We start from the raw sequence: 16986 nt of genomic DNA on the forward strand, positions 1-16986 counted from the left end.
AGTAATTTAATGAGCTGCGTGTCTGACAGTCTGTCACCAGATGTTATAGCAACTATCTATCCAGCACAAACCTTTTATTAGATTCATGAAGGCCCAACCTTTTATTTTTTAAACGTGTACTTTTGTTTATCTAATACAATTAGCTGCTGTAAATGATCTACTCTCCCCTCAATGAAATTCCCCACTAATACATACTGAAATAGTAAATAGGAGAAGTTAACACACCTTTCCGAACTTTCTGTTGTGGACTGTCTGAAGTATTTTGTTTTGTTTTGTGCTGTAGGAGTCCGAGAGAAGAGGGCTGATGGAGAAAATCCACATGGTCCAAGACACAATCATCACCCTTCAGACCCTGCTGGACGAGATTGCCTGTTTTGGGGAGAGGATTAAAAAGTATGAATTAAAGATCCGTTGTGAATTACAGCTCAACACATTTATTTGTATTTCAGCTCGAGGCATCTCAAGTGTTTAATGGATCGTAATAATGAAATGTACTATTTCCTAAATATTTTAATTTTCCTCTCACGTGATTATTAAAGAAAAGAAAAGTCGGCATTAGAGGGGCCTTGATTACAGTTTATTACGTACTGTATTTTATGTACAATCAGTACATTAAGTTGGGACAAACGTTCTTCCTCAACACTTACTGATGTTTATGATCTTTGTTTATCAGCACTTTCAACTGGTCGGTGCCGTTCCTGTCCAGCCTGGCTTTCCTGATCTTTGTCATTGCAACACTCCTTACATACTACGTCCCTGTTCGCTATGTAGTTTTAATATGGGGTGAGTCTCACTTTCTATAATGTTGACTGTATTTTGTATGTTTTTTGTGTGTGTTTGTCTTTATTTTACCTGAGTGCATCATCCCATCCGTCCACTATAATTTGCTGTCATAGTTCTTCCCCATTATCTCCTTTACATTAGCTGCTTATAATGTTGGTAGTGTATGTATTGAAGCGTATCCTATTGTTAAAAGTCTCAACTGGATAGGATTATTGTCTAAACGACTTGAGTGTAAAAAGTCTTTGAGCCTAAAAAGTGAAAGTAAAAGAAGAAAAAAGGCTCAAGCCGTAGTACTCGTACGCGTGAGTCTCCTCCGCAGGTATTTCTTTGTGTGGAAACGAGGAGCGCAGCCACAAGAGACTAGTGCTAATGATACGTTGGTGTGAATTTCTGTTTTAGGTATCAATAAATTCACCAAGAAATTACGGAACCCGTACAGCATTGACAACAATGAGGTGCTTGATTTCCTGACGAGGGTGCCTTCAGATGTGCAAAAGGTAAGCCCCACTGGATCAGCCGGCCAGGAAGCCCCAAATCCCAGAGCCCACTAGCTTTGCATTTTGCTAAAACAACTCCCAGGCATTCATCACTCGTGTCTGTATAATTAGCTTCATCTGTATAATTATGTAGCCCCGTATAATTTCTGTTGTGTTTCGGTCGTGATACATCCCTGGTGGAGGTCTGCTGCTTGGTTGCCTTGCAGGGCAGGCTGTTCCCAGGCCGGGACAGGAGACGCTGCTGCTGGTGTCTCCTGTATGAACCCCCCCCCCCCCCCCATCAGTCTGCACACTGTAGCTCCTCCAACTCACATCCACCAAAAAGAAACAAAATAAGTTTGAGCTGATTTTCTAGAATAATTTGCATCACTGTAATAGTAAAATGACAACACTTTGTTATGAAGGTTGCAGGATTTTGCATTGCTGGCTTTTTTTGGCCCTTTTTAAAAAAAAAAAAAAGTATAAACATTCTCTTCTCTTCCATGTGTGGCCTCTCTTCTTCCTTTATTTCCTCTCTGTCTTCTCTCTTTTTACCCGTCGTAGTCTCTCCTCTTCACCCTCCTCTCTCTCTCTCGCTCCCTCTAAGCTGTTTGACCCCATTTGCCTCCTCCCTCTCCTCCTCGGATGCCCTTGGGCCTCTGGGTTTAGTGACTGTGACTCTCTGTAGTTTCTCAGCTGACCACTGTTATCCTGTCTGTGCAATGACTATGGTCATCCTGCTCAGTAGCGGCAGTACAATCATCATACACTTCAATGAAAATGTTATTTGTCTTGCAATAGTTATTAAATAAAAGCACTACAAGTTGAACAAAAAGTAATGCCTGATTGGTTAAAAACTTCCCACTATTATTCTCTTTGAGTGACTCTGTTTCCTATTTCCTAAAAGGTTCACTACAGTGAGATGAAAGGCAGCAGGAAGAAATAACTCTTGTAGACCTTCTACTCAAAAACAGTTTCCAGAGGATCTGCCTGTCTTGGGGTGCGGTAGGTTTGAATCTTAATTCACTGTGGTGATACACAGCTTGGCATCGCTCGTATCAACCAGCACCCAAAGACTTTTCTGCCAAAGAAGTCCAGATTGAGGACCGCGCAGAGATTACAGAAGAGCAATATGTAATATTATTTTGAAAGATGGAAGGTGTTGTGTTGTTTGTACAGTTTACTCTTTAATTGCTCCTGTAGCTGTGCCTACGGTGTAGAATTGTGATAGAATCTGAATTGTAAGTCGCTTTGGATAAAAGCGTCTAAATGACTAATGTAATGTAAGCCAATCAATCAGAAGCTGCTTTATTTTATATTTCTTGGCCCCAGGTTGTGTCCTCCTGAAACCAGCTGAAACATCAGTTTGTATTATACTGAATCTATATGTTTGGTATGTAACATTTGTGTGTATATTTTTCCCTAATTTATAATAGTCTATACTTGCATTCCAAAAATTTGGAAAAAAATAACATTGTTGCTGGGATGAAAGTTAATTTCATTATGGGTTACTTTAAAAAGTGCAAGTCATCATGAGGCTTTTTCATACAAAATCGTTGCATTTTAAAGTACAAGGTTTTAAACACGATGAATTGAGGTAACTGATTGTGCCTTTGTCCATACAGCAAACATAAGTTGGTAGCAAATATTATGCATCGTCTTCTCTTATTTCTTACATTAACCTTTTAAAGTAGATGAAGAGGTATGCGCATACAATATTGACTGACTGATTTTACTTCAATGTGACAGTATGAACTTATTTTTACATGAAAGATGAGTGCCTACATTTAGGTTTACATTTTCATTTATCCTGTGTGGGGGGGGGGGGGACACTGTGTTCTGTGGTGTTCTATTCTTTGCTTGCAAATGGGATGGGACCAGATCTGTACACTCTTAACTTTATTTATTAATGACAATCACTGATGAAGACTGTATCTCTCATTTCTAACAGCAATAAATGCACACAATTACAATTTGCTATATTTTCTGCCTCTGTGTCTCAGCTCTGTACTGCGTCTCTTTGAATTCCCCTGCACACCGTATTCCTCCTCCCCGTGCTGCAGGATTGTGGGCGTCTAGCAGCACGTCTTCCAAGCCCCCTCTCTTCATTAGAGTTTCATGAAGCGAGGCTGTGTGAGACCTCACCAGCACCCGGGCTCCCCGCTGTGTTGATGGCCCACGGGCGTCGCCGCGAGCAGGGGGACCTCGGCGACCTCCTCTCAGCTGCTGTGACGAGATGCCTGCAGCCAGCATGCTATCGAGCACGGCAGCCAGACAAACCTCTGGTACCGTGCTGCACACACCGCTCAGGAGCAGGAGGAAAGATTTTAAAACCAGCCACGAGCAACAACAGCCGCACCAATTTAGGGATTGGAGAATTGGACTAGTTAAGATGTTGCCGTTCAGAGTAATACCCTGGGATTTATGGCTTTTAAGTCGGAGCGCGTGGGCTCTCAGCCTCTTAAATGAGTGAAATTAGAGGAAAAGTGCTCTCATGCAATACATTACAAAATCCCATAATATTTATATTAACATTTGATGATTGACCGGATTAGAAACCTAAGATGTCAGCATTTAGAGTTGCTGTCTATTAACACTGGATTGTTTGAGAAATACTTAAAATAACACTATCTCCAGAGAAACAAACTAAACATCCCATAGCTGCCCAATGCAAGACACAAATAATATCCTACACAATGTGTAAAGCATATCAAATAATTTGATGATTTGTCCAATTGTCTTGAGGACAGAGGGTATAGAGAATGTGGCAGACGATGACCTGCATATCCCTTCATCTAGTTATGTTGACTTAGGTATTCAATATTAATAACCCGCTGTCAAGGACACAGGAAGGACATCTCAATCTGACACCTATAGGCTCAGCATGAATATGTATAGGCAGCCAGACGCCTCAGAATTACCAAGTAAAATCACGGTTCACACGTGGGGACTAACGTGATGTGGCACATGCATTCTGATGAGCCACAAATACAGCGGCTGATCGGTCTCAAAAGACTTGTTATAACTCAATATCCGACCTGAGAATGCTCAGCTGTGTGTGTGTGTGTGTGTGTGTGTGTGTGTGTGTGTCTGGGGGGGAGATGGCACGAAGGGGTCTAATGGGCGACATAGTGGTTAACTGGTTACCAGCATAAAACATTGCTAGTGAGCAAACTGCAGAGCAGCAGGAAGCAGTTTCCACACTGACAGCAAGCCTGGTTGGTTGGTTTGTTGCTTACTTTGGCTCGATTTCTATGACACTTCACCCTCTGTATCGGAATTAAATTAAATGAAAGAATGATAACATACAAATGTTCATGAAAAAGGGTATTATAGGGCATGGCATTAAATCAAAAATATGGTTAACCAGCACACTGAAATCCTAGAGAATGTTTGGATCATATCTTTTCATTCTTTCTGTGATATTTTTCCGCTTCAAAGCATCATCGCTCATCATGAAATTGTTCTGAGAATTATTATCATTACCATTATTGCTGTTGATATCTCGTTAGCAACTGTTAATCCGCTAATGCGTTTTAATAAAGTAGGGTTTTTCAGTCTGCTTCGTTGGAACCGAAAAGAAAGCAAATAAGGATGTTTCCCAAATGTTTTAGTATTCTGTTGTAGTATCAGTAAACACACACTAAATGTGTTGGCTACAGTCCCACAGAACCAAGAGTTGTTCCAACTTATCTGTGATCAACCATTTCGTCGTGAGTTTTTAATTTTTGAAAATGTTTGACTTGTCATTACTCTCAGTAATGATTTGGTTTTGACCGTGTGAGCAGCTCCCCATAGACAATCCTTCAGGGAGCCGGAGTCCAGGTAAATCACAGGCACCGTGTGCACTAGCTGGGCTGCTGCCCAGAGGTTGTGGGGCGACTGTGTTTTCCCGGAGCAGGCCAATATCAAAGCCCTCGATCCAGAAGAGCCTGAAGCTACGAGCAGCCGACAGCTCTGATTGACAGAGCAGATGCAAAATGATTTTGTGAGAGAGACCAATACACTAATATTAAGTTGGCCTTTTTGTCTGTGTTTTGTTTGGCTTTGCGTCAGATACCTCTTAATTAATTAATATTTTTTATCAACAATCTTTCCACTGGAATTGTGAATCACACAGTGGCAGGAGTAAATGTTATAAAGAGTTCCCGGAAAGAGAGAGTGCATATCGACTTATATAGTAAAGGCCTACAGGGCAACGTACCTCAAACTGCCCTCCAAGAAACTGCAACAATTACAGTGATATTTTATCTTTGCTGCCATATTTAAACCTTTTGAAGTGTTTATTCAGTTGTAGGATTTAGGGGGGGGGGGGGGTATTGGCCGAAATTGAATATAATATTCATAACTATCTTTTCACTAATGAACAATCCCTTAATGAGTCATTTATATCTACATAAGGACTGAGTCCTCTTCACTAAGTCCGCCATGTTGCACCGCCATGTTTCTACAGTAGCCCAGAATGGACAAAACAAACACCAGCTCTAGATAGGGCCTTTCGCATGTTTACGTTACCTGAAGGCCCCTGTTGTCCTCTGACTTGGAAAGAGAGGGGTTAGTGGAGGGGTATACAGGTCGATGCAATCTGCAACTTCACACTACACACTGCTAGTTTGTGGCAAACATTACTCAAACAGCGGTGATAGTTCATTATCTATCTGTTTTGTCAGATGTGGCTTAGCCCCACCACAGCCCTATAGATGAACTCAAGTGGGCCTCCCTCTTCATGGACACCTCCCGTCATGTTCCAACTGTATTCATTTTAATTTTACAACTGGATTTTATTTAACTGTTGATGATATGAAAGTGGATATTGTCAAAATATTTCTTTCATTCAACCGAGCTGTTAATGTTTTGTTTTGGCTAAGCTTGCATTTTGTTGGCTGCAGCAACTAATGAGTGTGGCTGAAGCTCAAGGCAACAATCTACCCATAGCTATCTATTCCAACCATTTATTTTAACCTTTTCAACCATATATCATCACTATTAACTATTTATTTAACGTTTCGCCTATCCATTACTTTTAGATAGCTCGTCTGCATGCTTGCTTATCATTTTTACACCTTTCTTCATTGCAAGATATGCTCAGGTGTTTTAACGGACACCACATACATTTTTTGTTATTGAATCATTAGGGCACAGATAGCCTACCTCTGTTTGGGAATCACTGATCAAGAATTCACGTCAGGGCGTTGAAGCCCAAAGTGGAATTGACTGAAAGTAAACAGTGTCCGTGTTCATGGCAATGAAGGAACCCAGTGTGGCTCGCTGATGTCATTTTAACAGTTTTTGTGAAACAGATGTCAGAGAAAATGTAGTCGTAGTTGTTCTGACGGCAGACGAAGCGGAGGCAGGTGCTGCTGCGGAAGGCCTTCATGGCCACCTTCTGCCTCTCCCAGCTGGTGAACTCACTGCTCACGGTGAAGGGGATCATCACCAAGCCGTTGGGAGGCTTTCCTCCACAGAAAGTTCTGGGACCAGCACATCATGGTGTTTCCTTCCAGCAGAATCTGTGCCGTTGTTCGAGGTCAGAATCCTGATGGTGAGGTTGACGGTGTCTGGGCCTTCTTCTCCTCCTTCCTCCAGGAGAGGAAGTGCCTGAGAGAGGCCGAGCAGCAGCAGGCTGGCAGAGGAAGTTGTCTTCAGGGTCGATCTGGAGGCTTTGGAGCTGCTGTGGAGAGATTTCTTGAAGCTTGATGTGACTCAGTTCAGTTCAGGGTCTTTATAGTCTCCTCTACAGGTGTGTCTGCAGGAGGATTATGGGTTGGGGCCTACACTGCTAGACCTGCACAAACCTCTGAAGGGAGGACTCCACAGACCTATTTTTTAAACAGCATCTAATCCCCTAAAAGGTTGTTTTTTTGCCCATTTGTTCTCTTTGTGGGCCACATTGCTCCTCGTTAGCTACACTAAGCGCAGCTGGTTCTATTTCGCTTTCGTTTCCAAATGTCTTTTTAGCAACCTTTACCAAGGTAAATATGTTCAAATTAAATGTGTGTGACCCAAATACAGTTCCCTCACTTTCCGATGACCTGCGTAATTAAAATCCCCTGTGCACATTTTATGACAAGCTGTTGAAGTTGTAGCAAAAGCTGCGTGTCCCTCTGTGAGGATGATAGACGGCTTATTGAAACTCTTGCATATGTAGAAGATGGGAATAGGTTCCTGTGGGACAAGTTGCTGTGGCCGTGTCTGAGACTGCTCTCTAGTCAAAAAAAAGAATACTAAATTGTATGAAACAGTCCAACCTATTGTACAAAAAACATCATGGCAATGCTAGTAACATCTGTTTACTGATGCATGCATGCAAATTTATTTTGCATTTTATTGAATCAACTTTATATCACTTTGATGCAACTGTAGCATCTATAATCTTTTCTAGTTTTTTTTCTTTTCCTCATATTTTCCTCATTTAAAAAATAAATGAGGAAGGCCAGATGAATGGTATTCATTTCAGTTCAGCACTTGAAAACAGCTTGATTCTGTAATATATTTTAAAACCCAGTGATATATTTGTTAATTGGTGTTCAACTAGGTACCTAGTATGTGCTATGTCCTCTAGTCTCATAAAAATATGGACTCTAATTTGCTCAATTTGATTATCGTATAGAAACCGACTGCAGCTCCCTTGAATCCTGGCTTCATATAAAGTGTAAAGATGAATCGTGAAAAGAATGTGTGTTTTCTCTCAAACCCCCCCTCCCCCCCTCAATCTCATCAGCCACCGTGATTAAGGTTTGGCATTGGGGATTGTGCTGTCTTTTTGGAAAGATATTTCAGCTGCATTTCTGACACTCTGAAAGGAGAGGAAGATAAAGGAGGCGTCGGGGAAAAAACTCCTTCCCGTTGTGTGAGTCCTAGAGAGGGCCTTGAACCCTGCCATTCACGCCTTTCTCTCCATCAGCTGAGTCTAATTGCCAGAGAGGACAGGAGACCCCAGGCCCGATCGTTCCTTATCCTCTTTAGCGCTTTCAGGCGAGTGAAAGGCGAGCTTCTGCTTTTGATCTTTTCTCTGATTTGCTTTTTCTTCTCTGTCATCCCTACCATCCTCTCCTCAGGAGTGACACCAGCTCCTTTCACTGCCTGCCCCCGTCTCCATCTGCCCAAAATAATGACCAAGGCCCAGGCATTATTAAACAGAGGTGGAGAAGGGAGGTCAGCGCTGGGAGTGGGAGAGGGAGAGGGAGGTCTGGCTGGGGACTCCAAACTTGTCTAAGGAGGGGTGCCCCTATTCCAAATCTACTCGGTAGCCTCTCTGTGTTCCCCTAGATTCATCCCTTACAGTTTTCATGGCCTTAGCCTGGAGAAAGCCCATTCTTTAAGAGACTACGGACGTGAAGGCTCGTCCTTTCCCAGAGGCGCTGCTACAATGAGACCCCAGGCTGTTTGAAACAATGGGGCCTGTGTGATCTCTCAGCCAGACTCAGGATGAGACGATGCCTTGCCTGCCAGTCCCATGGGAGGGTAGACCCAGTGGTCATTGTTGACAGCTAATGGACAGCATATTTCCACTGGCAGGCCCCCCTGCAGACTGTGTCATTTTAGGTTGCTTAATAACAACACTCAGGCTGGACCAACTGAGGAATTCTATCAAGACCAGCAGTTTGTTTGCAGATGAAAATCATTCCCCTCGCAAATCTGAAAAGCTAACACTGGGGGGTGTTTGGATGAATGCAGATAGCAAGAGAAGACAGCATTCAGCGGGGGAAATTCTATACAACTTATGAAAAGAGAAACTGGTCATATGTCTGAAAAGACCAGAATTATAATCACTTCTTTTAGCAGGAACAATACAATTACAGGCATTTGTTTTTCTTCCTGATCACTATAGCCGTGGTCTTTCTGATCGCCGCTCTGGGTTCCCATATATACTGTATAATTAGGCTAAACTTGTGTATGTTTCGTATTGTAATTATTGATATTCATGAGCTCTTTCACTGCACTAGTGCACTTACTTTTAATGCTGTTGAAGCTGTTATGGATCCAAACAGTGAAGTGGATTGTGTTGTTGTCCTCGGTGCGCTTTTCAGACGTTTCATCATAAACACTGAGGGGCCGTGTGCTGAAGACGACATATAACAGGTCTTAAGGGCCAATATGTGGCCTCATTTCTATTATGCGTCGCCAAAATCCCAATAAAGCAGAATACTGCCAGTCAAGGTTTTGCAATCAACATCAGCATATATATAATATAATTTGTTAGACTTATTATATTAAGCATTCGTTGTAACTTTATAAGAAAATAACCAATAATGTTTGCAGGATTCAGGCTAAATGACTAAATCTTTTCATCCATCCTCTGCATGAAATTACAAGGCATGCTCTTGGATTTTCATTCCACATCTCTATTTGGAGCAGAAAAACTGGTCTGTAAACATTTTTACATTCGTCTCTATATTGTTTAACTTTGTCACACTGGTGTTGTTTTTTTCAAAATGCTTTTAAAACTCCATGAAGTAATTTAATGCTTGCAGACCCTAACAGTTGGGCGTTGACCCTCATTTTCTCATTTATGATACATTTTAATGTACCTGTTTTTGAAACTGGATTGAAAACTCTCGATAGGAGTCTTAAATTGAAACTATAATAATTAGCTGGGATTGTAGTGATCGATAAATATAATCATATTTCAAAGTTATTATAATTCATTAATTTCAGAAACTCCGCTCTTATGTTCATGTTCTGAGCTAAATGCAGCATTCTAACATGCACGCAATGTTTAGCAAGCCTAATGCTTACCATGTTCACAATCTGACTTTGGTGTGGTAGCATGCTAACAATTGCTAGTTATTACCAAAGCTTATAATGGTACAATATGAAGAGTCGGAGGATCAACAAATTCATTACAATTTATCTCAAGACAGTGGAGATGGTTGTGGATTTCCGCAGGAACACAGCCCCACCTGCCCCTATCACCCTGCGTGACTCCCCCGTCGACGATGTGGAGTCCTTCCGCTTCCTGGACTCCACCATAACCGATGACCTCAAGTGCTTAACATCAGCTCCATCACCAAGAAAGCTCAGCAGAGGATGTACTTCCTGAGGCAGCTGAAGAAGTTCAACCTGCCAAAGACAATGATGGTGCACTTCTACACTGCCATCATTGAGTCCATTCTCTGCCTCTGCTCCTCCATCAGCGTCTGGTACGCTGCAGCCACTGCCAAGGACAAGGGCAGACTGCAGCGCATCATTCGCTCTGCTGAGAGGGTGATTGGCTGCAATCTGCCATCCCTCCAGGACTTGTTCGCCACCAGGACTCTGAGGCGAGCAAGAAAGATTATAGCCGACCCCTCTCACCCTGGACACAAACTGTTTGAGTCCCTTCCCTCTGGCATTAGTCAGCGGTCCATCAGGACCAAGGCCTCACGCCACAAATACATTTTCTTCCCATCTGCAGTTAGGTTCATCAATAAAGCCCGGGACTTCCACTGACTCAGACACTACAACCCCAGGAAAATGTCTTACTTTTGCACATCTTTTCTCTTTTAATAAACACGTGACACATCTGTTTGCTTGTTTCTTTACCATGTTTTATTGTAAGTTTTCATATTTTCTATTTTCTGTTTTGCTGTTGCACCAATCACCAACCCAAATGCCTTGTATGTGTAGTGTATTTGGCAATAAACAGTTTCTGATTCTAAACGTGCCCTGTCAGCAACACAACCTCTTGAATTGTCGACAAAACTAACATAATGCATCATTGGATATTTTCGTCTCAGTAGGCTTCAGTTAATGGCTATCAACAGCAACAACTCCTGTGGACACAGATAAACGGATATATAACTACAGAAGACATTAACATATCAACATATTGTACTATAACATTTTGATAACTTTTTTTGATATGTTTTACTGACTTTTTCAACTTTTTTTGACATTTTTTTGACATTATACAATGACATAAGAGTTTTATACCTTTTTATGACTTTTTTTGTCATGCTATGACATTTTATGACTAAGTTGACTGTAATGTCTTTTTTATAAATTTTTTCGAGATCCTATACTATGTCTATTTTCTTACTTTTTCCGACATACTAAACTATGACTTTTTATGACTTTTTTCCACATGCTAGGCTTTTGATGGCATAATATACTTTTTTTTTGACATCCTATACAATGACTTTTTCAGATATTTTCCAATGTACTCTGTGACATTTCTGACTTTTTTCGACTCACAATACCATGACTTTTTACAACATACTATGCTATTATTTTTTTTGACATACAATACAATGATTTTTTATGACGTTTTTGGAAATATGACTTTTTTCGACATACTATCACAACAATTTCTAATGCCCTTTTTTGTATATCTTTCTGACATTTTCCGACGTATTATACTTTGACATTTGAATGTCTTTTTTAACATAATATACCAAGACTTCTTATGACATGCTATACTATTACTTTTTTATTACTTTTTTCGACATCCTATAATATGTGTTTATGACTTTTCTTTTTTACAGACTATATGATGTATTTTTATAACATTTTTATAATTGTATAACTATGTACTTTTCGACATGCTAAACTATGACTTTTTTGTTAGTTTTTCTCTACTATACTCTGACTTTTAAATGTGTTTTTTCGAGATACTAAACATAGTATGTCCCTTTTTACTAATAATACTATATTATGTCTTTTTATGCCTTTTTTATACATCCTATACCATCACATTTTGTACTGTTTTCTACATACTGTACTGTGACTTTTTTTTACTTTTTTCAACATACTATATTGTGATTTTGTTTTGACATTCTAAACTATGACTGTTTTGGTTTTTTTCAACTTTTTTCGACATACAATACTATGACTGCATTTTACTTTTTTCGACATACTATAATATGACTTATTTTTGACATTTTACTTTTTCATGAGTTTTTCAAAATACTTTATTATGACTTATTTTACTTTTTTTGTCATACTATACAATGACCTGTTTTTGTACATACTATTCTATGACTTTTTTTTTTACTTTTGCGACATACAATATACCATGATTTTTTTTCGACATACTATACTAAGACTTTTTTTACTTTTTTCGATATACAGTACATACTATACTATCATTTTTTTTCGACTTTTTTCGATACAGACTATACTATGACTTTTTTTCGACATACAATGAATTTTTTCTATGTATTCAATATTCAGAACTGAAACTTTTTAGATTTTTTTTTACATGCTATACTGTGACTTTTTCTATATACTATATTTGGACTTTTTTGACATACTATACCATGACTTTTTTCAACAAAGTATACTATGGCTTTTTTTCTGCTCAGCGGTCCAGGAAGCACACCGACCAATTACATGTATTGTAAACCATCTCACGTGAAGCTATTAGCCAATCAAATATGATTTAGGCCAGATGATATGACATATGAGGTCACTGGCCTTAGCTTCGAAGGCTATAGGCAGCGACATCTAGCGTTACACGAACGGAGGAGAAGTTTGTTTGAGGTATTCAAGTCAATTTAAAGGACATTTTAAATCTGTTCAAAACAATTATTTTTTTGTAAATCTATCGATAGTAGTCGCGGACATATCGATACACTATTGATTAAAAAAATATCGCATTAGTAAGCCTATCAATATCCGCCACATACTGTATCACATACACAGTATCTAGTATGTGTAGTTTGAGCTCATTGTCCCTTCATTAGGTATGCCTAAATAAAGTAATAGTTATTGTATGATAGTATTAATAGTTAAGAAAAACCAACCAACCAACCAACCAAACTAAAGAAAAGTAAGTACTGTATATATAAATTATACTTTCCTGTCCTACCATTTCTTCATTATTTCTTTCTGGAGCACTGCCTTGGCTTTTGGCGTTTGCCAAAGTTTATATCTATGATATCTTTCATCACAGTTGCTGTTTTGGCTATTGGATTTCATAGTTTGTGTCTTGCATACGTCATTATGAAGCAGGTTCATAATGGACAGTTATTCTACCAAAAATGATTGTCCTCCAAAAACTGATTGCAGTTCGCAAGAATGCGTGCAGTCTGTTAAGCTGTATCGCCCAGTTTATAGTTCATGGCAATCCATCCAATATTTAAGATATTTCAGTTTGTGCAACTTACCAACATCCAAAGAGCAATACTTCTAGCGTTGCAAAAAAACACATTAAAAAAATTCTGTGGAGTTGTTCTTAAGATTATCAAAAGGATATTTTAATTTCTAAGAATCTGACAGTTAAAAAAATATATATGAATTGGACGAGCATGACACAGCATATCTACATAGTAGATAACACGTTAGGCAACTGAACCCACTGGGATGCCCTGGAAATATCTCTCTGAGTTTAGAAAGAGAGACTTTCTAGTCTTGTCTAAATTACTGTCAAGTGCTGGAGGCATTCAAGTGTTTATTTCATGTGCTGGCTGCTGAAGAGGAGAAAACAAAGTTGTATTTTTTTTCTTTCTGTATTTTTCCGTTTTCCCCTTTTATTGATTTTTTCTTGATGTGTAAGAGTGAGAGGCTCAGGCTAGAGTGTGATGGATCCTGGAGTGCAAGAGGAGAAGTGGAGAGGGAGGGAGGGAGGTAGGGAGGAAAAGGGCAGAGTGTTAGGTCAGGCTGATAGAGATGTCAGCACTGCTTCAGTAATCTTGTGACGCCCAAGAGAGCGGCAGAATAAAAAAAAATAGGGAGGGGATCGGGACGGCTGAAAGACCTGCAGCTTGGTGACAGCAGAAGCAGAGACCACCCCAACAACAGCACCAGGGGATGCTGGGAGGGGAGGGAGGGAGGGCTAGGATGGGGGTGGAGTGTGCGGCGGGAGGGGTGAGGGGGTTGGGGGGGGGGGTGTGAGGAGTGAAGCCGGAGGGGGGAGCTGATCTTCAGTTACACATTATGGCTGATAGTTAACCCTCCTCCCCACAACAATGTGTTAGAAAGAGAGAGAGAGAGAGAGAGAGAGAGAGAGAGAGAGAGAGAGAGAGAGAGAGAGAGAGAGAGAGTGGTGAGCCAGTTACCAACGCAGTGGAGGATTTAAGCCTTGTCTACCTCATTTAACATCTCCCTCATGCCAGAATTATTTGTTGTGGTGCCGACTGTAATGTGCCTAATGAAAAACACCAGTACACACAGCGGTAGGGATGCCACAAGAGATCCCTCAAAATCAATGAAAATATTTCTTATACACAGCCTCTTTCACTTTTCACTAATCACTATGTGCTCTCATAAAGATTCAATCTACCAACAGAAACAATGCCATGTTGTGTATTAGGCTGTAAAAGTGGAGCTTTTGGCGTTCTGTTTAATGGGTGACCCCATTAATGAAATGTGATTCAGACGATAGATGGATATCTGCAGTGAAATATCTCTCACTGCTCACTGGCTGCAGCCCAGACGTCGCCTTCTGCTCGCTCCTGCTGTAAAGCGTGATTTTCGGTGTTTGGCCTTTTGTCTGGGACAATTATGTTCACCATTAACGAGCTTTCTTCAGTTATTGTTCTCAGTAATCTAAGCTGAAGGTGGAGATGGTGCTAAGAGATTTTGGGATGATATTGTGAGGTATATGGGGGGCAATTAATGCCACAAAGAAGAAGTTGGACACTGTTGACTCTTGTCTATCACAGTTTGTTTGTTTTTTATTTTCCTATTGTTTGGAGTGCAGGTGAAAAGGAAGATAGTCGCACACTTGATCCAAAAAAATGTTTATTATTCAGGGACAAAACAGCTCCTCAAATATTAAATTGTGGATAGTACACAGGTGTGCTCTATCACTGGAAAGCATAAGGTAGTATTTTAAAGCAAGCCTTATTCCTGTAGATAACTTTGTAACTTGAACAGGGTCATTTTACTTTTTACACAGTGGTCGTAGAGATGGAGGACAGAACGACTGCAGTTGAGGTAACCTCCCAGAGTTGTGAAATCTTGCCTCATAGTGATATGAATACTGTGAAGTGTTTTGGTGTCAGATAACCCTGAAAGGTCATGGATGTATTGCACGAACTGGACTTCCTAGATGGAGGTTATAGATTTGGTTTCAGAGGTGGAAAGAGAACCAATGAACTCAGATGCTTTTTGAACAAAATAGATAACTAGATTATTAAAGTCAAAAGCTATTTTCGGGCATTTATATACTTTTATATCAATAGAGTAAGTTACTATGCTTTCCATGAAAATGGTAATATTTAAAAAAAAAAAAATTGAAAGAAAGAAATGTTTAGTCTGAACATCCGTTTTTCTCTGTGGCATGACTAACACCTCATACCTGGACAGCATTCCAGCATTCCCTCCATCCTCTTTGTCTGAGCTGCAGAGAGGCCTGCAGGATGCCCAACAGTGGCAGGGCTCAGATAATGACTTATTGATAGGAAGGGATGCCGGGTGCGCCGTGCATATTAGCCAGCTGGCTGCAGCACCACTGCTTCACCACCTGGAGCATTGCTGAGGCAGTTACCTGTACAGAGCCTGGACACGGAGGTCGCACTGCTGTCAGTTTATATCTTTATTCATCCATCTTACTCTTGGTCAGTTTGGTCAAGCACAAATCCAGTCTGTGTTTCTTGAAGAACTAAATTAACAAAACTTCAAGGCAATGGGCAACCTATATGCCACCAAAAGGAAAAATAAGCATAAAGAAAGAAAGGTGGGTTTCACATTCAAAAAGTAATGCAGATTTACTTACAGCTCTATTTATATTGTTGTTGTTTATATCTTTGTGTGACTTATTTGGCCATGGTTTCCTCAGTGTGCAGCCAACCAACATTTTTAAATCTCAACTTACATGTCAAGATGTCATCATATATGTCACCATGTATTTATATATTTCTATAAAAATGTTTTTAGGCTTGGCTCACACATACAGTTCTGCTTCATTTTCCCTCCTTCATAATGACAAAAACTCAGCACATCTAAGCAATGGAGAATTCCCACACCTTGCCCAGTTGACATCCATGTATTCTGAGATGAAAAACATTTCTTACAGGGCCAAAGAAATAAGTCTGGAGCATCAAGGGAGCTTGGGAGAGGGGAGGGAGGGGACACGGTTTGCGAGATTCCCAGCATGTCCACAGATGACAGTCCTTCGCCCAGGGCTGGCCGACGCAGCGACATTGTGCGCCTGTCATAGCTGCCCTTCAACAGCAGATGAAGCTGTCAGCAGGACGATGACTTTATTCTGACAGCCGCTCCACCCTCTCTCTTCAGAGCGTTGCAAATAAATATGTTGGGTTTCAGAGCTGCCAAGGCAGACGCTGGATAGTGGGTCAGGGGGCCAAACACGGAGCAAAAGCATTCCCTTCCCCTCGTAACCTGTTCTCAATGAGCCTGGTCACCTCGCCAGAGCACCCATTCAGCGTGAGCCATCCAAAGGGCCCCAGGGCCCCAGATCTCACATACTGCCTGCCGGGGGAGTTGTGTGAGTCTCTCTCTCTCTCTCTCTCTCTCTCTCTCTCTCTCTCTCTCTCTCTCTCTCTCTCTCTCTCTCTCTCTCTTTCTCTGTGGATCTCTGTGTTTGCCACGTTGGAGAGCCAAAAATATCCTCAGCAGAGAGAAACAGCGAGCACACCAGCAGTTCAAACGATTTATGACAGAATGTGACTCAGTCTGATGAGGATGAAATTACTTCTCCCTGAAAAGTCTGAAAAGAAATATTTATTCGTAAACTTTCTCTTGATGATGAAGCGAACATTTCATCATCAGAGCAACATGCAGGTTAAAAGAGAAGCGTTGGTTTGTATCTGGTTGTTTGAATGGAGTTGACAGACCGTCT

The 16986-nt window shown here is 40.7% G+C and overlaps 1 protein-coding gene and 1 pseudogene across 4 annotated transcripts in view; one reads left to right on the forward strand and one right to left on the reverse strand.

The window, feature by feature from the left end:
• The window catches only part of mctp2b (multiple C2 domains, transmembrane 2b), a 33890-nt gene extending 31426 nt beyond the window's left edge, over positions 1-2464 (forward strand). For all 4 annotated transcript variants that reach the window (XM_031848537.1, XM_031848539.1, XM_031848540.1 and 1 more), the window contains 4 exons: positions 284-393; positions 674-783; positions 1183-1280; positions 2167-2464. In XM_031848537.1, coding sequence (XP_031704397.1) covers positions 284-393; positions 674-783; positions 1183-1280; positions 2167-2205 — 357 coding nt within the window. In that variant the 3' untranslated portion in view covers positions 2206-2464. The remainder of the gene's footprint in view (positions 1-283; positions 394-673; positions 784-1182; positions 1281-2166) is intronic.
• A 3974-nt stretch (positions 2465-6438) lies between these two features.
• On the reverse strand, positions 6439-16170 carry LOC116384257 (high choriolytic enzyme 1-like; annotated as a pseudogene).
• Positions 16171-16986: the final 816 nt, after the last annotated feature.

The sequence above is a fragment of the Anarrhichthys ocellatus genome, unplaced genomic scaffold (genome assembly GCF_004355925.1).
Source record: "Anarrhichthys ocellatus isolate YVR2014 unplaced genomic scaffold, GSC_Weel_1.0 scaffold8, whole genome shotgun sequence".
Taxonomy (NCBI): domain Eukaryota; kingdom Metazoa; phylum Chordata; class Actinopteri; order Perciformes; family Anarhichadidae; genus Anarrhichthys; species Anarrhichthys ocellatus.